This window comes from Crotalus tigris, unplaced genomic scaffold (assembly GCF_016545835.1).
Source record: "Crotalus tigris isolate CLP2741 ecotype Arizona unplaced genomic scaffold, ASM1654583v1 scf7180000023617.9722795, whole genome shotgun sequence".
Lineage (NCBI taxonomy): Eukaryota > Metazoa > Chordata > Lepidosauria > Squamata > Viperidae > Crotalus > Crotalus tigris.
Window position 1 is genome coordinate 8,753,983 of NW_024100081.1, and position 25,216 is coordinate 8,779,198.

Sequence of the window (25,216 nt, forward strand, 5' to 3'; positions counted from 1 at the left end):
AGAATAATCTGAGCCTGGTCAAGAGAGAACTCTGAATTGATTTGATCAATGATCCATTGGTTTATTTTTTTTTGTTTGCTACTGTATTCTCAGGGATCTTCTTTGGCACCAAAGTTTAGTGGCATCAATATTCTTCCTATCCTACTTCTTTAAAATCCAACTTTCATTTCCATAGAGTGTCACAGGGAATACCTGTGACTAGCACAATTCGGATCTTTGTAGGTATAGACATATCATGACATTTGAATATCTTTTTCAAGGCCTTCACAGCTACTATACCAATTTGTTGACAGTTTGTTTCCTTACTGTTGATGGCTGATACTACAAAGCAGAAGCTATCCGCCATTTCAATATCTTCAGTGTCAATTCTATGTTCTGATTGTTCTAAGAAGTAAATCTTTTTTTTCCAAAATCTGGATATTAAACAAAGTAACTTTAAACATTGTAAAAAAACAGTAATGTCAAAAGTTTTTTTATTATTATTATTATTTTTAAAAAGGAATTTTAATTATTATTCTATTTTATACTGAGAAAAAATATCAAGAAAAACCATGTCATTTATTCAAAACATTAATATCTAGCTGGATGAAAAATAATAGAATACTACAGAAACATAGTAATGAAGCATACTTGTAGCTGCCATTCATCCAAAATAACTCGGCTGCAGTTTCAGGACACTTAATAATATCAGTATGATTTGTCTTAATTTCTCACAAATCAGTCTGAATATCTCTTCAAATATTTTACTAAAAATATATCCTACTTTTCCTGCATTTTGAAGGTACTGAAGGACAGTTATGTCTTTCTCAACATGATGCGTGCTACCTAATTAGTACTTCCCTTTTAGTACTAATTAGTACTTCCCAATACTATATATTTGCCTGAAGGTTGTAAGTCATATTACAGATCCCACCCAACTCACTTTGGAAGGAGAGGGGGGGAGAAAAAGAATTATTGACTCTGGCTGCTGCCAATTTCAATGACATTCTGGAGGCAGAAATGGATAAATTATAAAGTTATTCCCTTATGTGAAAGACTCATCTGTCACTAACAGTACTCACTGGGGCATGAAATTACAATTGCTCTTCTCCCTTTTCCAGTCATAACTTTCTCATTGAGCTGATACAGTCTAAAGCAGCTGAGTTCTGGAAACAAGAACCCATATTTCCAGGTTAAAACCTTTCTAAAAATCCCAGTTCTAATTAGGATTTCTAGTTAAGTAGAAACTAGGCATATGAAGGCTAAGAGGAAAAAAGCCAAAGAAACTGAAGTCATTTTTAACTCCCAAGTCCTTTTTTTTTTTTTTAAGGAAACATTTTGGAAAAAACTCTCCAGTCAAATATTTTCTTTAAAAATTAATGGAATAAGTCAAGGTGCTCAGACATGTTGTCTACCAACATAAAAGACTTTTTATTTAGAATATTATCCTGTATAGAGAATAAATAGTGCAGTAGAACTCTCAGATGTAATAAGATGCAGTTTTCCCCACAGTCCTCTAATTTCATGATACAAATAATAAAGGGCTTCATTTGCTAAGTATAAAATATTTAAGTCATCTCAAAAACTTTTTAAAAGTAAATTAAACTAATATGCCTTATTTTCTTGAGAAATATGTATCCAACATTATAACTGTGTGTAAACCAAGATATAATCACTTGTTGCAATGCATGACTTGCGTTGAAACAGCAAAGTAAACTTAAATCAATAAAGAAATAAATAATAATAATAGTAGTAAAGTTGGAAGGGACCTTGGAGATCATCTAGTCCAACCCTCTGCTCAGGCAGGAAACCCTACACCATTTTGGACAAATGGCTGTCCAGTCTCTTCTTAAAAACTTCCAGTGTTGGAGCATTTACTGCTTCTGGAGGTAGGCTGTTCCACTGATTAATTGTTCTCACTGTCAGGAAGTTTCTCCTTAGTTCTAGGTTGCTTCTATCCTTGATTAGTTTCCACCCGTTGCTTCTTGTCCTGCCTTCAGGTGCTTTGGAAAATAGCTTGATTCCCTCTTCTTTATGGCAGCCCCTGAGATATTGGAATACTGCTATCATGTCCCCCCTTGTCCTTCTCTTCGTTAAACTAGACATACCCAATTCTAGCAACCGTTCCTTATATGTTTTAGCCTCCAGTCCCCTAATCATCTTTGTTGCTCTTCTCTGTACTCTTTCTAGAGTCTCAACATCTTTTTTACATCATGGTGACCAACACTGGATGCAGTATTCCAAGTGTGGCCTTACCAAGGCATTGTAAAGTGGTATTAATACTTCACGTGATCTTGATTCTATCCCTCTGTTAATGCAGCCTAGCACTGTGTTGGCCTTTTTGGCACACTGCTGGCTCATATTTAGGTGATTGTCTACTAGGACTCCGAGGTCCCTCTCACAGTTACTACTATTGAGCATGGTGCCACCTATGCTGTACTTGTGCATTTGGTTTTTCTTGCCTAAATGTAGAACCTTGCTTTTTTCACCATTGAATTTCATTTTGTTAGTTAGTGCCCAGTGTTCAAGTCTGTCCAGATCCTTCTGTATCTTAAGTCTGTCTTCTGGAGTGTTGGCTATTCCTGCCAGCTTGGTATCGTCTGCAAATTTGATGAATTCCCCATCTATCCCTTCGTCCAAATCATTGATGAAGATGTTGAAGAGCACTGGGCCAAGAACAGAGCCCTGGGGCACCCCCACTATACACTTCCCTCCATATAGATGCAGTTCCATTGAGGACCACTCGCTGAGTACGGCCGGTCAGCCAGCAGTAGGTTGTGATCTACTTTATCAAATACCTTACTGAAGTCCAAGTAAATTATGTCCACAGCATTCCTCTGATCCACTAATTTTGTCACTTGGTCAAAGAATGAAATAAGATTTGTCTGGCATGATCTATTTTTGACAAACCCATGTTGGCTTTTAGTAATGACTTTGTTTGCCTCTAGGTGTTCGTTGATTCGTTGTTTGATTATCTTTTCCAGGATCTTCCCAGGTATTGAGGCCAGGCTGATAGGTCTGTAATTTCCTGGATCCATTTTTTTTCCTTTTTTGAGGATGGGAACTACATCAGCTCTTTTCCAGTCCTCTAGTAGTTCCCCTGTGTTCCAGGATCTTTGAAAAATATATTTCAATGTTTCCAAAATACTTGCTTTTTCTTGCCCATCCTTCAAAAGATTTGGAAATATTATATCTGAATCACAACAGGAATGCAGGTAATCTTCGACTTATATATTATTCTCCTTTTCCTTAGCTAATGCGAATTCAGAAAACAATTTACAGGTAGTCCTTGACTTATAGCAATTCTTATTGACCATTCAAAGATACAATAGCTCTGAAAAAAGTGACTTATGACCGGCTTTCACACTTACAACTGTTAAAGCATCCACATGATCAAAATTCAGCCACTTGACAACTGGCATGCATTTACGAGAGGGTCATGTGATCCCCATTTATAACCTTCCCAGCTAGCTTCCACCAAGCAAAGTCAATGGGGAGACCTCTCTGACAACATATCTCATGCCACTCTTAAACATTTTCTATCCTCAGGCTCGGATTCCAGGGCAGGAAAATCTCATTTCAGCAGCAAAATCAGAGTTTTGTCCACCTGATGAACTGGAACAGTTTCTTAGAGCTGAGTTTAGCCACTGATGCTTTAGCTCCCTCTTCCTTCTGATTAATTCAGTCTCCTGACAGGTGACAGGTGACTAGGTCCATCCAATGATGAATGCTTCTCTACAGAAGGAAATAGCTGCATCTGCCTTGACAGAGACAATTGTCTGCTCTTTCTTAAGACGCTATCACTGGCCATCACCAACAGAATTGAACAGGTCTTCAAACTTCATTTTTTAAGGCAAGTTATTAGTCTATAGCTCCAGAAAGTGTTGGGAGAAGCAGATTCTCTGGACTCCTTTCAATTAGGATTCAAGTCCAATTGAGATAGCATTGATCACACTGGTTGGTAACTTTTGGCAAGCTCAGCATACAGTAGTATAGCCATCCTGATCCGCCTTGATCTCTCATCAGCTTTTGATATCATAAAACATGATATCCTTTTGGACCAACTTAGGGGTCTGATAGGCAGTGTTATGGTGTTTCTCCTCCTTTCTCCAGGGCAGTTCCAAACAGCGTTCAGAGGGGAACAAGAGATTGAGCCTGAGATCCCTGCTTTGTGAGGTACTCTTTCACTACTCCTATTTAACATTACATGAAGCCATTCATCAGCACAGAAATTATTGTATTATTGTATGCTGATGACATCCAGTTGTGCAACTCAGTCCTGGCCCAATGAGGTGATGCTGTCAAGTTTTTTCCCTTTCCTGGTGCCTGGAGGATCTAGAAGTTTGGGTGCAGAAAAACAGGCTTTGGCTCCACTTTGGCAAGACCAAGATTTTTCCATCTTTAACTCTGTACAGGGAGCCTCACTTCCTCAGTCAAAGTTGGTGTGCAATTTGGGGGGGGGTCTTCCTAGAGTCATAACTCCTGCTTAAAGAGCAGGTAGCAGCCATAGCCCTTTCCACAGATTCATCTTGAGCACCAACTGTACTCGCTCCTGGACCAGGAAGCCAATTAATCTGATATATTTATGCACAATTTAATCCCTCAAATTTTATCTCTTGCCTTTCTGACCCAATAGACACTTGCCTTGTCTTTTGACAGTATTCTGTAAGTTGAGAACTGTTGGTTCCAGCCTTATTGAGTTTTAGCCCTTACATCAACAAATTGTGTTCTGGAGGCTTTAGAAAATAAATGAAAGCCAACCACAATTAAAGGTGGTTGATTTGATGTGGGATTAATTTCAGAGAGAAATTTCAGCTTTGAATCTTCCATTGAAACCACAAGAATATTAATTTTATTATCACAGAACCTTTGTAGATTACAGTCCATTGGATGCACAACCATGAACTGTGACCCATAAAAGCATTGTACAATAACAAGCATATGCATCTTTAAAAGTGTTTTTTCTTTCTTCCCATAAGTTATTAAATTTGAATTCATATGGCTTGATTGTACCCATTCTCTCATATTTAAACTTATAAAATATAAAGATGAATTAGGGAGCAAAAGACTTCATGATGATGAATCTGGGATAATACAGCTAGCCCGTGATTTACAATCATAACTGAGCCCGGAATTATGGTTGTGGTGGTCATCAAGAGGGTCACCTTGTCCAAGAGTACTGGACTTTAATTTCTATAATTTTAAATTAACAAGCTCCAACATTTCTGAAAGGGTTAAATCATTTGTTGACATACTTACATCCTGAAGCAATTTTTCAAGATTTTCCTGCAGTTCGTAAAAGTACCGAGAAGTAATGAGTCCTTCACGTGATTTATCCAGGCAGTCTCTGGCCAACTCAATAATTTGATGATGAATAAAGCTTAGGACCCCATCTGCTAATTGCAACACATTTTCAGGTGCACTCGATGCAATAAATTCAGCCAACCGTTCCTCCATTTGGGCTGTGGCCTAAAAATGGGTCAAATAATTACCGCCGTTTTGCTATAAATGAATCAACATATGAGCTTAATTAAATATATTAAACCTAATTAATGGGCCTTATTGGACTATTTAAGAATTTTGCCTACAGAAAATAAATGAACTTTGTTCTCTATTATCACTGTAAACATTCACATTAAATTTATTGATATTATATTATATAGTTATAACTTACAGATAAAAAACATCATTTCAGAAAAGTTTAAACACCCTATAATGTGAGAGAGCTATAATGGGAGTGCATATAATTTTTATATTTTACAAGCTTTCATTTATTTTAGCATCCTATCTTGCTAAGGATGGAAAAGTTTGACTTCAAATTTTAAGCTTAAGCGTTTTTAAAAAGTATGGGATCTAGAATTATAAACATATTTTATCTTTCAAATAGACTTTAAGAGAGATTTTTATATACCAGATAAAATCCAATTTATATTTTGGCACACATTGATTCTTAACTGACAACCTTTTGCAAATACATTTTAAACACTAGACAGCTCCAGTCATCTTCTTTGATGAAAATGCTTTCTTATCTTAAATATTTATAACTATTTTGTAAACCTTCAATTTGCTTAAATAATTCCAATGTGAATATTAGTATTGCTTTAGCAATATAGGTCCTTTATATCATATATTTTTTAATTTCATATATTTTTATTATTCCTACTAAATGGATATAAAAAAAAACCTCAGACTGCTCAGGGTACCTTCTTACCTTTGGAAATCTTTCTTTGTATACATGGTTCATCATCACAATTTCACTATCAAAGGACACCGGAGAACGACCAGGACTAAAAACCAAAAGATTTGAGGGGTAAAGCATTGTAACATAAGGCAGTATGACTATTTGAGCATATCATCCACTTTAGCGTGATTATATATTTCATAAACCAATTAGCTACATAAATTTTGTATGCAGAATTACTACATAATACTTTAGCTTAAATTCAGAAGACATGTTTTGAAATATATGCAGCATTCTTCTCAGACTCATGAAAACAGCCACATCTTCTTCTTTTTTTGGCTCATACAGTTGTTGCTGTTGAAGTTTCTTCATTGAAAGTTACAGTGTACTAATATGATTAGTCAATTATTTTTTACTTCCCAGCCAAGGGGTCAAGAAAACGTAATCAAGGTCACCTAGCCAGCTTGCATGCCTAAAGGATGACCAAAATCTGGGTCTTTCTGTTCCTAGGAAATTGGCTCTCACAAGTAGATAACAAGTTAATACAATTTTGGCAAAAGTAGTTCATGTATAAAATCCATTGTTGCTGAATTTCATTCCTAGGCATTCTAGTCAATATGGAGAATTCAACAATAATTCAGCAATATTTAAATATTTGGTTATTCTCCCTTAGAACAAAAAAAAGTGATTTAGGATCTAATATAAAGATGTTTCCGTTAGACATATTTTAATATTTCCTAGGCCTGGGGATAGTATGTTTGTATAGCCCCAATTGTATATTTTATTGTGTTTTTACTGGTATGATTGTTTTTACTCCAGGCTGCCACATTTGTTACATGTCTTTTTCAAACTGTATTTAATTGCTTATTTGTTTTTGTAAGCCACTCAACCTACTGGAGTGGATGGCCATAATAAATTTGGTAAAATAAATATTTCTAATCTTTAACCTTTCCCTACCCAATAGTCAGGTCAATTTAAAATAATATGGATTAAAGGGGTCTATGACAATTTGCCATGGCCAACTCCCACGGCCAACTTGCCACAGCCAACTCTCTATGGGACAACTCGCCATGGCCACCTCGCCACAGTATAATTCTCTGCGGGACAAGAGTTACACTAGTATCAAAGAAATGGTGGAATAGAATCATTAAATATCAAAGAAACGGTGGAATAAAATCATTAAAGAACAGATGCAAAAGAAGAGACAAAATGAAATATGAATGACAAAAATTAAAATAATTTTTTATTTATTTTAAATAATTGAAATAATTGAAAATTTATTTTAAATAATTGTCCTGCAGCGAGTTGTCCCGCAGCGAACTGGCCATGGCAAATTGGCCCGCAGTGAGTTGGCTGTGGAGAGTTGGCCACGATGAGGTGGCCACAGGGAGTTGGCTATAGCAGGTTGTCCCATTCCGGGATTAAAAGTGATCTTTGCGCTGATTTCAACTTTATCTAATTTATACTACTAAAAATAATGAATGTAATGAATAATGGCTTTCCAGACATTCCAAGAGACTAATATAGTAGATATACTGTAGATGCAAGACCTATATTGGTCCATCTAGCCCACTGAGTCTGGCAGCTGTTCTTCAAAAATTTAAACAAGAGTTTTTTTCAGTTCTAGTTGTGAATGTCAAGGAATGAATCTGAAATTATATACAAACCATGCAGTCTATCATGTGAATGATGATACTGCAGCAATTAATGAGTGAAACAAAAGTAATTTTTCTTGCAAGGATACTGCAGAAAATTAAGTAAAAGAATGAAGGGTTTAAGGATTACCTCAGGCTACGAGATCGAGGCCGCATTGCTGGAGAATGCCTTCCTTCCTCGTCAGTGATACTCTCAGTGCTGAAGTGCTTTGTCAGAAAGTGAAGTTCATCAGCTGTTGGTTGATAGGGCAACTGGTGTAGCTTCTCCTGAGATGAGCAAGATGACTAAGAACAAAATGTATGCAAGAGAATACTTAAGGACAGGCAAATATTTTACAAAAATACATAATGATTTGTTTCTAGGAGAAAAAAAATACAAATGTTCATGTATCTTATATTTGTTCTTGAGTAATCATTCTAGTAAAGGAAAAAAGACTTGATGCGTAAGAACAAAATTCAAAGTCATTCCTGAAAAGTATTTAAGGGGGTTTTTTTGTATGCCACAACAGATCTACGACCAGAAACCAGCAACTTTGATTCTAAATTATTTCAAAACTTTTCATAAAAACAAACAAATTTTCTGTGAAAAGCAGAAAATCATCTGCCTGCATCAGCTACTGTAGAAATAATTTATTCAGAAACTCTCTATAGAGTATTGTTGCTACACTTGTAATAAATTCCATAAAAGGAAGGTTAAGGATACTGTACATGATGGTAATCTGGAATCAAAGAAAATTCCTTTTATAATAAAAAGTTAGGAATCATTAAATGAAATTATAAATATGAGAGACGTTTTAGGATTTCTTGACTTGCCATGAGAGTCAGTGTAGCTTGTACTTTCATTCTCTGTATCTTATATAAATTTTCAGTATTTAACTAGTTCAATTAACATATTGAACTAGGATTATGATCAAAAGGTCAAGTGCTTTTTGTTAATATATTTTAAATGAATAATATAACAGAATGAGTGAGACTTCATTATGAAGGAAATACAGAATATATTTTTATTTGGAATCTGAATCGGTTGTGAAATTCCCTTCAAAAGTGTTTTGAGAAGTTAAATAATACATTTCTGACAGAATATGAAAAAAAGAAATATTTATCCAAAACATCTCAAATTCCATTAGCTATCAGGAGGAAAAGAACCTGGAATCATTCATTAATCAACACAGTGAGCATGAACTTACTGAAACAGTTGAACTTGGAGTGTTGGTTCCATATCCAGATGAAGGGAGGGAGGCCAAAGACCAACGCCGCCCATCTGTCCTAGAAAAAGATACAAACAATATTATTTTAAAATGTTATTAAAACCATATAAATTTAAATAATATACATTACCTATTTAAATAATTCATACGCAGGAGTTAGGGGATTAATGTAATTTATACTACTTAAGTTTCAAATGCCATCAGAGTGTAGTTAAAAATCCAATTTGCCACTTGCAAATTGTGCTGAACCAGAGAATAAATACAGCAGAACAATGTGGCAGATATCTACACAAAATATACTAAGGGTGCCAACAACCATGTGTCTTCTAAACAAATGTTTTCTAAAGTTTTTGCTGTGTTAATCTTTTTTCTCTTAGGTATTCCAAAAGAAAGTCCAATTAACTAAGTCAGAAGCAAACTTTCCATCCAATCTACTATATACAGAAACACAACTTAAAGTTCAAGTCCATTTTTCTTTTAAATTTAGGGGAGAAAAACGTAACATTTAACTTATGCCTTCATGCTTCATGCACAAGATCACAAATATTTAAGATGTTGTTACAAAATCCATGCTACAGTTAAAAACCCCAAATAGGCACTGTGTGTTACATTTTATATGCAAAAATCCAAATTCCTGAATAAAACATCTATAGTCTGATCAAGCAGAAATCTTCTTGTGCTCTTATGGTCTACAAGGTATTTTTAAAGGATATGTATTGTAAATAATTTTTCAATATTTTAAAAAATGTTGAAAAGAGATACTGCAGGGAGATCCATTTTCTCTAAATAATTATTATTTATAAATATACAAACATGGTGCAAAATATTAAATATTACTTGGCATGATTATGTTTAAAAATCACAATTCAAAAATTCAGGGCCCTTTCGAAGCAAACATCATTCAGAGAAATATATAAAGCAACTAAAAAGGAATATGTTTCACCTGTAGTTTTCATATGGAAAAACTACTTCTGTTCAGTGGATCAACTTATCACCTAGCCAATATACATAACCATAAGGAGTGCTGTTTCTTTGAAAGGAGCAGTTCCAAGGCAGAAAATTTTCAAGCAGTGTTCACTTAGCAATTGCAGAAATACAGTAGAATGCTTATTAACAATAGTTATTAGATTTGTAACTTTTTCTTTCAGGTACAAAAATCCTTAGTCACTAACTTCTCCTAAAAATTTTTACTGATAGTAAACCTTTCACTTGTGGTAAAACAGAATAGCAACCTGCTGCTCCAATATGACTGTTTTCATGATACTGATTTGTTTGAGGCTACATTTTATAGTTGATTTAAATTTAAATTAATATAATACAGCTCCCAGAATTATTCCTAAGTACCGTAAATGCCGGCATACAAGGCGACCCGGCATATAAGACGACCCCCGTCTTTATAGCCGGGCCGCATTCCTAGAACGTCGTCTTACACGCCGGAAACTACCAGTATTTCCGGCGTATAAGACGACTCGGTGTATAAGACGACCCCCGTCTTTGGCGCCGATTTCAGCGCTCGCAGAAGTCGCCTTATACGCCAGCATTTACGGTATTTTAATTCTGGGTTTACTTCTGAATTGAATAAAGTTTATTTCTCTTTTAAGTGGATATGTCTAGAGATGTGTAATATAACATTTAGAGGAACAGCAATATTTTGTTTACAATAGAAGTCATAAATTTAAAAAAAAACAGCTGTCACTCATTCTAATTGGTCAAAAGAAGTGTTGCTGACAGCTGTCACTCATTCTAATTGGTCAAAAGAAGTGTTGCTGACATGCCTAAATGGGTTATGAAAGCATGAGCTCACTGAGACTGCAACATGCAAAAGCTTTCCATTCATACTGCATACAACTTACATCAGCTGTACCATTTACCTGTCTGCCCTGTGTCCATGGCTATGTAAAAGAAACAGTACCAGCAATAAAAATGGGAACAAAATACAGAGCATTTGCAAACATTTATCAAATAGTTATTTTTATCCCTTTAAACATCCTAAACAATTCTATGGATGAACTTGCAGTGTAAGAAAAAGAAACATATTATTTAATGACAGATTTATAATCAGATTTGTACACCATCAGATTTATACTGACACTGAAATAATTCCACCACTCAGCTTTGAGAATTATTCATCTTTACCTTGCATATATAAGTAGAGCCCAGCTTTCACATTATTACCAAATTCAGGTATGCTCACAAAATACTAAACTTGAAATTTATTGCTAAGTAGTATTTTCTTAGCAAAACAAATGGTAGCAGCCTGACATCCTAACAATACTGATGGGATTTTTAAAACTGCTAGTGAGATAAACAAAGGTATAAAATGACTATAACATCCCATCATAATTTAATAGTAGCAACTATGAAAAAAATCATTATATTTGAAGACCCCAATATTTCATCCCCAAAACCTATAAGTCCATAGATACTACCCTTTGTTTGCATCTGGCTCCCTGCTCCATCTGACGTTTTAAAATATTGTTTTAATCAAAGCGAAAATGGAAAGCTGGTATGGTGCAACTGAAAGTATCATCTTTATTTTCAAGGATATAGCTAGGCTGAAAATGATCTCCAAAACTTCTTTGGGGGAAAAAAGATGGGAAGTAGTGTTTCACTGACAGTACAGTCAAGGTCTGGAGAGGGTCAAAGGAAGTGCAGCCAGGTTTGGGGAGTGTGCAAGGGAGGCATGGTGAAGATTTTGGAGGGTGTGCAGGGGTGTGCGAGTGGCTGGCAAGGGAGAAGCGTGAGACTTATCCCAGTGACTTATGACTCGTGTTTTTCCCTCCTGGCTTCCAAGTAACTTTCTGAGGAAGCTGACAGGGAAATTTGCAAATGGCTATCACACAATTGCGGGGCACTGCAATTGGTCATAAGTGCGAGCCAGTTGATTTGTACCTAGACTTCAAGGTCAAATCGTACCCACCATTCATTCAGTGCCATCATAACTTCAAATGGCCACTGAACTGTTATGTGTTTTAACTTTGCATTTTTGACTGGACTTGTTTTCAATTTATTTTAAGATTGTTTGCTACCCAGAGTCACGTTTAGAGATGGGCAGCCATAGAAATTTAATGAATAAAATAAATATTGCAATGTATTTGTTTCTGAATGTATTACAAAATAACAAAAGTCCACAAACTTGCTACTGCCTCAATAAAGAACATAGAAGCAGAGTTCATCTGAAGGGGAAAACTTACTGACACACTTGACTTCCTTTTAAAAGGAGCCATCGTGGCCCAAATTGTGAATATCTGATTAAAGGCAAACTGATTTTTTTTTAAATCCTCAATTAATTGGAGAATGAGAATGAACATATCTCAAGATTAGAGAACCTTAGCCAAATTCAACCAGCACAACTATCTTGAACAATATTCTTCAATACTGATTTAATAGCAATTCAAAAGAACTGAGTTAAATAATGGTAAATACATCAAGCGTGCAATATTCTAATTCTGCCAAAATTCAGGTCCGATCTGAATTCTGAATCTAAAATGTTCTGATATCTGTACATGCGCTGGAATCCTATATCCGACATATACATTAAAGGTGATATTTTAAAACAAACTATTTTTAAAACAATGGTAAAAGTTAATGAATCAGTGATCTCTCTCTCTCTCTCTCTCTCTCTCTCTCTCTCACACACACACACACACACACACACACACACACTAATGGAAAAAAATCACTCATACATACCTACGGGCAGGAACAAAGGAAAAGTGAGATGGTGCATTTGGAGAAAAATTTCGGGGACTATCCAATGGACTTCCACCTGCTTAAAAACATACAAAAATGGTATTGAACCACAATTACAACTATTTCTATATTATAGTTAATGTGAATCTAACATACAGTTTTCAGACTTATGGTTTTTATTATTATTAATCACTGTGTTCCATTCTATTTCCTCTAACTTTTTCTGGTGAGAAAGAAGCCAGAATAAATGATTAAAAACAAAATAATGAGGAACACAAATGGAAAATGTCATGGTTTAGAAGTCCTATGAATTACATGATTTAATCAGGATCTAATCTATGTGACCTATGCTAGGCCAATCTGGAAAGGGGCGTTGTCTTACCTGAACGCCTTTTCTCAGCAGGATGATGTAGAGTCCAAATGGATGGGTTCTATGACGGCCTTCCTGCCTGGCAGACTGGGTAAAAACTTCGGCCACACCCCTTCCTTTGGGCGTGACCCCAGTTTTGACTTAGGCGAGAAACTTTGTTGGAATTAACATTGCAGCTCTTTATTATATCTTTATTATATCCCTGCCTAGACCTATCCTCTGGGTGGGCTTGGACTCTACATCATCCTGCTGAGAAAAGGCGTTCAGGTAAGACAACGCCCCTTCTCCAGCAGGATGACTGTAGAGTCCAAATGGATGGGACATACCAAAGCCCTCATGTCCCCCTGGGAGGGAATGTCTAGGCTACCGAACTCTGAGCAGATACGACCTGTTGAAGAACTCTTCTGCCAAAAGCCGCGTCTGCTGCTGCTAGGGAGTCTAAACGGTAGTGTCGAATGAAAACCGAAGGTGAGGACCAGGTTGCGGCCCTGCAAATCTCTTCCACCGGAGCTTGCGTTAGCCACGCCGCAGATGTGGCTGCGCTCCGAGTTGAGTGGGCAGTCACCTGAGTGGGTGCTGGCAAATCCTGTGAGACGTAGGCCTGCGCTATGCAGGCTCTGATCCACCTGCCTATGGTGGAAGAAGATACCTTCTTTCCCATAGTTGATGGTTGAAAGGACACAAATAATGCTTCAGTCTTTCGGAAAGCCGAGGTGCGTTTCACGTAGAAACACAGTGCTCTCCGTACGTCTAGCTTGTGCCATCTGTGTTCTAGCTTATGTTTGGGTCTTGGACAGAAATCAGGAAGCGTAAGTTCCTGAGATCTGTGAAAGGTGCTATTTACCTTCGGGATGAAGGTCGGGTCTGGTCTAAGAACGACCCTGTCTTTGAAAAAGGTACACAGATCCTTCCTTACTGACAGAGCTGCTAGTTCTGAAATTCTCCTTGCCGAAGTAATTGCCACAAGGAAAGCTACCTTCAGTGATAGGTGATGGAGTGAGCATGTTTCAAGAGGTTCGAAGGGTGCAGATGTCAAGGCTAGAAGGACCCTAGGCAGGTTCCAGGACGGGTACCTGTGTATGACTGGGGGCTTTGTGTTAGACGCCCCTTTTAAGAAGGCATTAATCGCTGGATGTTGTGCTAGGGAAGTTAAGTTGTCGCAGGAGAGTACGGTTGAGAGGGCCGAAATCTGTCTGCGGATGGTATTGACTGACAGGCCCCTATTAAGACCCTCCAATAGGTAGTCTAGGATATTGGGGATAGATACTGCGGTCGGGTCTAGGTGAAGCGAAGCGCACCACCTGCAGAATCCCTTCCATGTAGCGTCGTAAATCCTATTGGTGGACGCCCTTCGTGATGCCTGTATGATCGATATCACCCCTGCAGAATAAGATTGTTTAGTTAAGCTTTGCCGCTCAAATGCCAAGCGGCTAGTTGTAGCCACTGGGGATCTGGGTGTACAAGCTTGCCCTGACTGAGTTTTACCCTGTCCGGGGGAATCCTCCACGGAGGTGATATCGAAAGGTCCACGAGGTCGGCAAACCACGGGCGCCGTGGCCAGTGAGGGGCAATGCAGACCATTTCTGCGCCCTCCAGGATCATCTTGCGTATGGTTGCCGGTATTAGTGGCAGCGGTGGGAAGGCGTACAGGAGTTGCGCCGGCCACCGGCACCTGAGAGCATCCGTTCCCTCCGATCCCGGGGACGGGAATCTGGAGAAGAACCTGGGGAGTTGTGTGTTCTTGTGGTTGGCAAATAGATCTAGGTGCGGTTGTCCGAACCTCCGGGAGATCTCCTCGAAGAGAGCCGGGTCCAGACGCCATTCCGACTGGTCCACCTTGGCTCTGCTCAGGGAGTCCGCCTGGGTGTTTGTTTCCCCTGAGATGTGTTCCGCTCTGATGGAACTCACATTGGCTTCTGCCCACCGAGCCAGAACCAATGCTTCTTTCATTAGTTCCACTGATCTCGTTCCTCCCTCCTTGTTTACATGTGCCTTGGCTGCTACATTGTCTGTAAGCACGAGGACGTGTCTCCTCGTTACTAGGTGTGAGAAATGACGGAGGGCCAGGTGTATGGCCCGGAGCTCTAGCCAGTTGATGCTGTGTGACAGGTCCTTTTGACCCCACTGGCCCTGTGCTATCTGGGTCCCCAGATGGGCTCCCCATCCGAACAGGCTCGCATCTGTCGTGAGCGTGACCCTGTTCGGTTCCCTGAATATGCTCCCCTTGAGTGTCATGGGGGATAGCCACCATTTTAGTGATTTCATCACCTGTGCTGGTACCAGCACACTCCTGTTGGAGGTGCTGAGGTTCCTCCTCTGGTAGGGTAGGAGGAACCACTGCAACTCCCTCGAGTGGAGCCTTGCCCATGGGATGATGCCCATGCAAGATATCATCTTCCCCAGGAGCTTCGAGAGTTGTAGCAAGGGCACTCTCCTGATCTTTTGAATTTGGTGGATTAGCTTGGATATGCTGATCAGTCGCTCCTGGGAAAGGAATACCCTGCACTGTGACGTGTCTATCACCGCGCCCAGGTGTTGCAGTCTCCTTGAGGGAATGAGGTGGCTCTTGTTTAGATTGACCGAAAATCCGTGCCCCTGTAGGGTTCGGATTGTGGTCTTGAGATCTGTCCTTGCTTGTTCCCGAGATCTGGACTGAATCAAGATGTCGTCCAGATAAAACTGGACGCGAACCGGAATCAACCTGAGATGGGCCGCTAGTACAGCTAAGATCTTTGTGAATACCCTTGGTGCTGACGACAGTCCGAAGGGTAATGCCCTGTATTGGTAATGTCGCCCCGCGTAGGTAAATCTGAGGAATTTCCGGTAGCTGGGGTGGATGGGGATGTGTAGGTACGCCTCTGTGAGATCTATTGAGGATAGTAGATCGTCTTCCCTGACGCTGGCTAGTATGGACTTTAAGGAGTGCATCTTGAACCTCCTGTACTTTATGAAATAGTTCAGGCCCTTCAGGTCCAAGATTGCTCTCCACCCTCCTGATGTCTTTGGGATGACGAAGAGGATAGAGTAAAATCCTCTTCCCTCCTCCTCCTTTGGTACCTTCTCTATGGCCTGAATTGACAGGAGGTGGACTATAGCCGAAGTTATCAGCCTCGTCTTGTGTGCTCTTCTGGAGATGGGACATCTGATGAACCGGTTTGGTGGGGGAGAGCAGAAGTCTAAGGTCAGGCCATGTCTGATCGTTTCCAGGACCCAGGAGTCGGTCGTGGTCTGCTCCCAGACCCTGATGAAATTTCCTAACCGACCCCCAATGGGAGTATCCTGTTTGGCGTCACTTGGTGCGTTTAAAGGATCTGCCTCCCGCTCCCCTATATGGGCGTCTGGACTGGAACTGGCCCCTGGCTCCCGGGCTCTGGCGATCCTGGGTTCGATCCTGTCTGGGGTAGAAGGATCGTGAGCCTCTGGGCCAGTCCCAGGATTGCCCTGATCGAAAGGGCTGCCTCCATTCCCAGGGGCTTCCTGGGCGGGAACCCTGTCTCCGGAAGTCCTGACTGCCTCTCCTGTCTAACTTCTTTGATGGGTGTACTAGGATTTTTTTCTTGTCTCTGCCTTCGCTGACATGTGGGTCCAGAATGGAACCAAATAGGTCTACTCCACTGTATTTGGACGTCGAAAGACGCCATTTGGACCTCAGGTCTGTCTTCCAATTTTTGAGCCATAGTAGCCTACGTGAGGCCACTGTGGCCGCAATGGATCTAGCCGCATACTTTGTTGCGTACAGTGAAGCGTCTGAGACAAATTGCGAGGCCGCGAGGAGCTTGGCCAATGTTTGGTGTATTCTGACCTGGTCTGGAGGCACCGTGCCTTGCAGTTCCCTCAGCCACATGATGCTGGCCCTCGCGAAGAAAGATGAGGAAGTGGCTGCTCTGGCCGCCCAGGCTGCAGCCATATGGGAACGCCGGAGTGAGTGTTCAAATTTCTTCTCCTCAGGCCTCAAGACCTCCGCCATGTCTCCTGGAATCGCGGAGGTAGAAAATAATGAGATTAATGGGTTATCGACAGTGGGAACCTCTAACATGTTAGAGAAGGAGGGAGATAGGTTGAAAAGCTTTCTTTCCGCGCTGTTTGGTGCCGGTGGGCTTGCCAGTGAGGACCATTGTTCCTCCAGCGTGGTCATGAAGACCTCCGCACATGGGATGTACTTATCTTGTGGAACCTTTTTGGCAAACAGAGGATTGGCCTCCTTGCTTGTTGAGGGCTTCTCATCCTGTACTGATGTTAGGTTGACTGTGGAAACAGCCTTTACCAGGAGTGATTTTAGGAGCGCTGGGTTAAAGAGTCCAGAGCTCGTTGCCTGCTCAGGTGCCGTCTCCTCGTCCTCCGAGAGGGGCATGTCTGACATGTCGAGGTCCACTGAGTCACCCTCTCCCAGTTGAGAGGAAGTTTCAGAGGTGCTGGTAGGGGGTGGCCTAGCCCGACCCTTACGGGGTGTGTGAAAGGCCACTTGTCCCTTAGAAGCCATGAACTGGGAGAATGCATCCTGCATGAATGCATGGAATTGTGCCGACCAAATGCCCTCCTGCGCTTTGTCGTTAGAGTGAGGCGCTGGGGTGCGGTCGGGTGAAGAAGCTGGTGAGGAGGGGTTGGAGGAGTCTAACTGTTCAGTTTCCCCAGGAGGAGACCAAGTCTTAAGCACTTCCTCGGCAGTAGGGTCTGTGCTGGGTGCCACCGCTGGGACAGGGGAAACCGAATTTGTCCCATTGGCATTGGTTCTCTGTGCCCTGCTAATTTGTCTTTCTAAAGCCAAATGTCTCCTCAAAGCCTCTCGCTCAGCCGTTTTAGACTGTCCCTTCTGAGAAAGGTGTTTTGTTTTAGCTTTCTTCTTCCCCCCCCACCTCAGATTCAGAAGATCTGCGTTTTTGTTGTTGCTGTGGGGGGGACAATTGAGGGACCTGTGTGACTGAATACGAGACATTGTCTGCCATTGTGCCAGACACCCCGAGTAGGTAGTGCCTGGAGTGGGGGACAGGATACGCAGATCAGATGCAGATGTTTGGGGCTGAGCCCTCCTCTGCCTATACAAACAATGGCCGGACAGACAGGAGTCTTTGGACAGAAGATCCTGCAAGGCAGTGACTAAAGGTCACTATAGGAACAGTCAGAGAAAAATACTCCTCCTCACCTCCTCACTTAGTCCAGAGAAAGTGCAGTTTATACCTCTCTCTCCCCCTGTCTGTGGCTGTGGCAGCAGACCACGATCAGAAAGGTTCTCTTCCTTTTCCCTCTTCCTTCCTCCTGTCTCAGTTTCTTGCGATAATCCCGGATTTTAGCTTAAGGGCTGCCCCTTTGTCTGCAAGGGAATGGAGTCCGGATGGCCCCGCCCCCAAGGGAAAACGGCGGGAAGGTCCGTTCGCTCAAAATGGCGAATGGGGAAGAAACCACGCCTCCTAATGTTAGCCCGGGAATCCACGAGGTTCAAACAATGGCGGATCTTTGACTCTGAGGCTCTCGCGCCGCTCCGCTGGTCTATGCCGAGCGGCGCCGCGGTTTAGCCGCTTTCCGCGCGGCTCAGCTGTTTCGCGCTGAGCGGCGCCTCGTTCTATCGGCCCCAATCACGCTTTCCGCGCGGCTCAGCTGTTTGGCGCTGAGCGGCGCCTCGTTCTATCGCCCGAACCGCTCAGCTGTTTGGCGGCCCCGGAGAGCGGCGAGCAATCCGGTAGTGAAACCCCCGCCCCAACAGCTGCTCGGTGGGCCGGTTATCGGCGGGCGAGCGATCCGGTCCGGCTCCAAGCCTCCCGTTAGTCCCTGACGCCCCACTCACGAATCCGCCGATCCCGGCTGCCTCTCTCGAGTCCTATCCGCTGCCAGACAAATTTTCGTTCAACTGGAGGAAGAGGGGATTCCCCTTTTTTTTTTTTTTTTTTTTTTTTTTTTTTTTTTTTTTTTTTTTTAAGTTAAGTTAGTTAGTTCTGAGAGCTGCTTCTCGCACTTCTACCAGGCTTCGAGACTGAGTCAAAACTGGGGTCACGCCCAAAGGAAGGGGTGTGGCCGAAGTTTTTACCCAGTCTGCCAGGCAGGAAGGCCGTCATAGAACCCATCCATTTGGACTCTACAGTCATCCTGCTGGAGAATACTCTATTACATAAGTATATGGTATTGCTTATGAAGTTACAAATAATGTTTCATATGCATTAATTTATATTTATCTGAAAGGAACAGAACATTAATTCCTTCTATACCTGCACAATATTATTTGAAACGTGAACATTACTATGCAGCTTTGTAATAAAATCAGCTTTAAATTAAACATCTGCATAATGTAAAAATGTAAGCCACACTGGAGCAGAGCAAAAGTATAATCAGCCTAACCTTCTGCTCCTATAGATATCAACCAAATATGTCTTTCAATTCTATGTATCTTTCTTTACTGAGATTTCCCTAGTAATCTAGTCCAGAAAAAAATATTAAAAGTAAACAATAATGTCCCACACTTCTTTTCCAATTCTTGACAGAAACCCAGCAGAAGATAAGACATCCAGGATGGAATACATCTTCCTCACCAAAACGTTTAAACCAGAAGCCAAGAGAATAAAAGGCTATTTCATAGAAACAGTACAATAAGTGTGCCTTATTTCCCTTCTGTAGACCTGTGCTTCTAAGTGAACCCCTCATGTATTTTACTCCTTGCCTTCTAACAATTTCTATGTGTATTTGCCTTTAATCCCCACTCTCTATCCTAGGGCTATCACATATGGCCTGAAAAAATCCAGCAAGAAAGAATTTTCTATATTACCTGTGCCATCTTGTGAATAGAATAGAATAGAATAGAATAGAATAGAATAGAATAGAATAGAATAGAATAGAATAGAATAGAATAGAATAGAAGCTGGAAAGGAGCATGGCAGCCCCCTGCTCGAGCAGGAGAACCTATACCATTTCAGACAAGTGACTGTCTAGTCCAGGGGTAGGCAACCTTGGCTCTTTTATGATTCGTGGACTTCAACTCCCAGAATTCCTGAGCCAGCCATGCTGGCTCAGGAATTCTGGGAGTTGAAGTCCACGAGTCATAAAAGAGCCAAGGTTGCCTACCCCTGATCTAGTCTCTTCTTAAAAACCTCCAGTGATGGAGCGCCCACGATTTCTGAAGGCAAGCTGTTCCATTGGTAAATTATTCTCACTGTCAGGAAGTTTCTCCTTAATTCCAGGTTGCGTCTCTCTTTGGTTTCCAACCACTGTTTCTTGAGTTTAGCCTTGCCCTAATATCATAGCTTTATTCTATCTCTACTCTGGGTATCCATGGTTGAATCCTCTATTCACAGAACCTAGATCTTTTCCCCATATCATTCTTGCTCCAAATTCCTTATGCATAACAGATGGTACATACAATATATGTTTATGAAATACCTGTAATAGAAGAATTGTATTTTAAGCAGTATTCATTTTTTAATAAATCTAGTGCTAACATATGTATCACACAAATTGGTAGACAGGTGCTACGTTGTGACAGGAGAGAAGTATCTTTTTAATGACGTCAACTTTTAATTGTATCTCACGTAAAATATTTCTCAGTATAAGAGGAAAAGTCATAAACAGTCATAAGTTCAACGTTGGAGCAGTCATAAGTTCAAGGATGGATCACAAATCCATTTTTTCAGGACCATCAACACTTCCCAATGGTTGTTGAACAATGGGCATTAAGCAAAAACTACCTGTATTACAGATTCAAACAGACCTCTTCTCTGTTTGTTGTTAAGTCACTTTCTCATTTCTACTTGGATCTCTGGCAAAACCACTTTTTCTGTAGCCTCTTCTTCCATCCTACCCTCCCCAAACTTATTTATGCTACGTTTTTTTTCTACCTCCATCACCTTCATTCATAATATTGTACATTTTTCCCATATCTGATTCTTCCATTATCACCATTCAACTATCATTGTAAGGGACAATTCTGATCAACTATTAATTAATGATTCTCAAAGTAGAAAGAACCATTACATAAACATAATTCAGCTGCTTCCAAAGACCATTAAAAATGCCACATATTTGTTTATTTAGCAAAATGCAAAGAAAAAGGATAGATCTTAAATATTAAAGCAAATATTAAAGCATAAAGGCTTGGACTTATTTGCCAGGGCAAATAACATATTGTATACAGGGATCAATTTTTTCTACAGCAAAGGTTCCATTCTAGTTTTTCAAGTTTCATATTTTTCAGCCAATCACTGAATACGTTTCTAGTATCTGGGAGGTTGAGAAGAGCTTGGTTTCATGTCCTGATATGAAGCCTGACTATATGGATTCTGACTTACATGCTACCATTTAATACTTCCTGACATACATTTTAACTCTGCATTTTACTTCCCTGAAACCTAAACCCTACTCCACAAAAGTAGGTCACTTTCATTCAAATCTATTATATCCTTGCTTGTTTCCTCTTTTTATTTTTTTCTTACTGATTTATTCATGCTCATCATTTGCTTGTCTTACAGTCCAAGCTGCAATTCCCCCATATACCACACTTGTCACAAATCTTGATCACCATCACCCATCCTGACTTTCATCAACTGAGACATTCACATAATATATTTTAGGAAGATAAAGTGTAGACATGGTTAGCAGTTTCAATCATATTCATATTGCAGGCAGCACTTTTTGCCAACATGTCACAAAAGTAACTGAAAGCCGGTTTTATCTCAGTTTATTTTATGAAAAGTTTACTGACATGCACTCAGGATGACAGTTTAAAATATTTAGCAGAAAGAGATTATGGTCTTCCTCTTTCCATCAGTTCCCATCACTCTTTTATCAGTGTTTCTCAGCAAAATATTGTTTTCTACTGCATACAAACACTGTAATTTCTGGTCTGCTTCAGCTATAAGCTGTATGTAAATCTGAATTTGATCCAAATTTTCAGATAGAAGGCAGTTGTTTTCAAGCAGTGATAACAGGAATAACCTTATACATAACTAGTCTGTACACTATATGCATTTAATCTCTTGAACTGACAGTACGTCTGATTCAATGCTGCAGTGGGAACAATCTGCCAGGCTATACCACCTGCTTCACACAGACAATCTGAAAGACCATCTGAAATGGAATCGCTGTTGAATACTGTCCGAATATACAACTAAGATATTGCAATGGAATTTAGAGTGGACAAAAGTGCCATCCTTACCATCAACAGAGGGAAAATAGTAAAAACTGAAGGAATCAAGATACCCTATGGAAATAACATCAAGAGTCTAGATCAGGAGTTGAAGTCCACATGCCTTAAAATTGTCAAGTTTGGGAAACACTGGTCTAGATGAGTACCAATAGCCACTCTGGATGCAATTCGAACACATCTGGAAGACCACTGAAGACTGTCAGCTTTGGCAAAATCTCCATCGGTAAATTGCAAAAGAAGCTTTACTTGGAACAGCTTACAACCTGTGACCATACCTTTAATATACAACAACATCTACATATTGTAAGTCCTTATGAAGGACTCGAAGGTAAACAAAAATGTCAAATCCAGTCTAAACATCAGGCTGCATGACCAATAACAACAACAACAAAAACAACAATAATAATATATTTTAGGCAAAGTATGTTTTATAGAAATGTACTGGTGAACAATATAAGCATATTTGAAAAGCAAGATGTTTCTGTGTGAATATAACACAGAACTGAAAATGACAAGAAAGAAATATTATCAGAGTAAAATGTTTAACCTTTACTTCATAACATTTTGCAAAGTTAAAAACATCTGCTTCCAAATTGGTACTTAATTGAACGATGCCCAATTTATAGACAACAAAGAAATCTTGCTCATCTATCTGTATTTAAATGAATCCCTGGGAGTCAGGGATCATGTCTATTTATTATATTAAATTCCAAAAGAAGAGAAATTAATTTAACAAATTAAATTAAATTATTTACAAATAATATACTTATTTTCTATTACCTGCATGTCCGTGAAGTGGAGAATGTGGCCGTGGAAGAGTTGGAGATGTGCTAGAGGTTACAATCAAGCTTTTTCTATTACTGGTTCGACAGCTGAAATAAAAACACAAATCTTTAAGTAAAAGACAGAGCTGCCCTATGGCATCCATAAGATGGTTGTACTGATTCAGGATTCCCAAAACTTATATGCTAAATTGAATACAAAAGTTGAATGAAATAGTTTTAGTCAGGTAAGATGGGCATTACTATGACTTTCTAAACATGTTAAGCTCTCTTTAATTACAGATTGTAGTAATACTTGAATAGTACTATTATATAATGACTATACAAGTTATACATGAGACTTTTTGTCATAAATAACCACCATGTCTGAATTGGAATAGACAATGAAATTGTAACATTTACAAAAAAGATCAGATGCCTCTTTGCATCAATACATTTTCACTAAATTGAAAGAAAATGAAAAAAGCCAACAAAAGATATTATTCATCATACACTTCATTAGTATGTGAAGTGATTAAGAAACAAATATGCTTTTCAAATGAAATGGGATCACTGCAGACAAGAATAAGTTTCTCTTAAAGTTCAAAGAGAATAGGGAAACTCAACAACAGGAGGAAATTCCTTTGCAGACATCCAACCTTCCCACCCCAGGCATTTCCTCTCCCACCCCTATTTTCCAAGACAGACTGCAAGCTGAGACTCACCAGAAGTAAAGTGGCTGTCCCTACTTAAACAGAGTTTTTAAACAAACCTAGCTACCGTATGTCCCACAAAATAAGACACAGTCTTATATTTTTTTTGTTTCTATCTCTCTCTATCTCTCCCTTTCTATCTCTCTCCCTCCCTCTCTCTGTCTCTCTCTCTCTCTCTATCACTCTCTCTCCCTCTCTCTACCTCTATCTCTCTCCTATCTATCTCTCCCTCTCTATCTCTCTCCATCTCTCTCCTATATCTCTCTATCTGTATCACTATATTTCTCTAACTATCCTATCTATCTATCTCTTTATCTCTATCTCTATCTCCTTCTGTCTCTCTCTATCTCTCCCTATCTCTCTCTCTCTCTCACTATCTCTATCTCTCTATCTCTATCTCTCCATCTCTATCTCTATATCTCTTTCCCTCTCTATCTCTTTCTCTCTATCTCTATCAATCTCTCTCCCTATCTTTCTATCTCTCACTATCTCTATCTCTCCATTTCTATCTCTCTATCTCTCTATCTCTATCTCTCTATATCTCTTTCCCTCTCTATCTCTCTATTTATCTCTCTATCACTCTCTCTCTATCTATCTTTCTATCTCTCTCTATCTCTATCTCTCTATTTATCTATCTCATTCTGTCTCTCTATCTCTATCTCTATCTCTCTATATATATATATCTCTCTATCTCTATCTCTCTATCTCTCTGTGTCTATCTCTCTCTGTATCTCTATCTCTATCTCTCTCTATCTCTCTATCTCTATCTCTATCTTTCTCTGTCTACCTGTCTCTCTCTCTACCTATCTCTCTATATATATCTATATCTATCTCTCTATCTCTTCTCTATCTCTCTATCTCTATCTCTCTCTATCTCTATCTCTATCTCTCTCTATCTCTCTCTATCTCTATCTTTCTCTCTATCTCTCTATCTATCTATCTACCGTATATGCCGGCATATTAGGCGACCCGGCATATAAGACAACCCCCATCTTTATCGCCGAGTCGCCTTCCTAGAACGTTGTCTTATACGCCGGAAACTACCAGTATTTCCGGCGTATAAGACGACTCGGCATATAAGATGACCCCGTCTTTGGCTCCGAGTTTAGCGCTTTCGGAAGTCGTCTTATACGCCGGCATATACGGTATCTATCTCTCTATTTCTCCCTCTCTCTATTTCTCTCTCCCTCTCCCTCTCCCTCTCTCCTCTCTCTCTCTCTCTCTATCAATCTCTATCTCTCCCTATCTCTCTCTTTCTCTCTCTCTATCTCTCGATTTCAATATATCTCTATATCTCTCTATCTCTATCTATCTATCTATCTATCTATCTATCTCTATATCTCTTTCCCTCTCTATCTCTCTATCACTCTCTCTCTCTATCTCTATCTTTCTATCTCTATCTCTATTTATCTGTCTCTCACTCTGTCTCTCTATCTCTCTCTCTCTACCTAACTATCTATCTATCTCTATCTCTATCTACTCTCTATCTCTATATCTATTTCACTATATCTAATTCCTGCAACCGTTTTTCA

The 25,216-nt window shown here is 39.8% G+C and overlaps 1 protein-coding gene across 12 annotated transcripts in view; it reads right to left on the reverse strand.

Annotated features, from left to right (window-relative positions):
- Positions 1-25,216, reverse strand: part of MAST2 (microtubule associated serine/threonine kinase 2) — a 139,480-nt gene that overhangs the window by 37,647 nt on the left and 76,617 nt on the right. For 3 of the 12 annotated variants that reach the window (XM_039319745.1, XM_039319735.1, XM_039319742.1), the window contains 7 exons: positions 22,991-23,082; positions 12,717-12,792; positions 10,895-10,915; positions 9,003-9,081; positions 7,946-8,100; positions 6,191-6,266; positions 5,239-5,448 (listed from right to left, as the gene is read on the reverse strand). In XM_039319745.1, coding sequence (XP_039175679.1) covers positions 5,239-5,448; positions 6,191-6,266; positions 7,946-8,100; positions 9,003-9,081; positions 10,895-10,915; positions 12,717-12,792; positions 22,991-23,082 — 709 coding nt within the window. Of the gene's footprint in view, positions 1-5,238; positions 5,449-6,190; positions 6,267-7,945; positions 8,101-9,002; positions 9,082-10,876; positions 10,916-12,716; positions 12,796-22,990; positions 23,083-25,216 lie in introns of those variants that run through there. The other 9 variants (XM_039319740.1, XM_039319734.1, XM_039319741.1 and 6 more) reach the window with 7 other exon arrangements.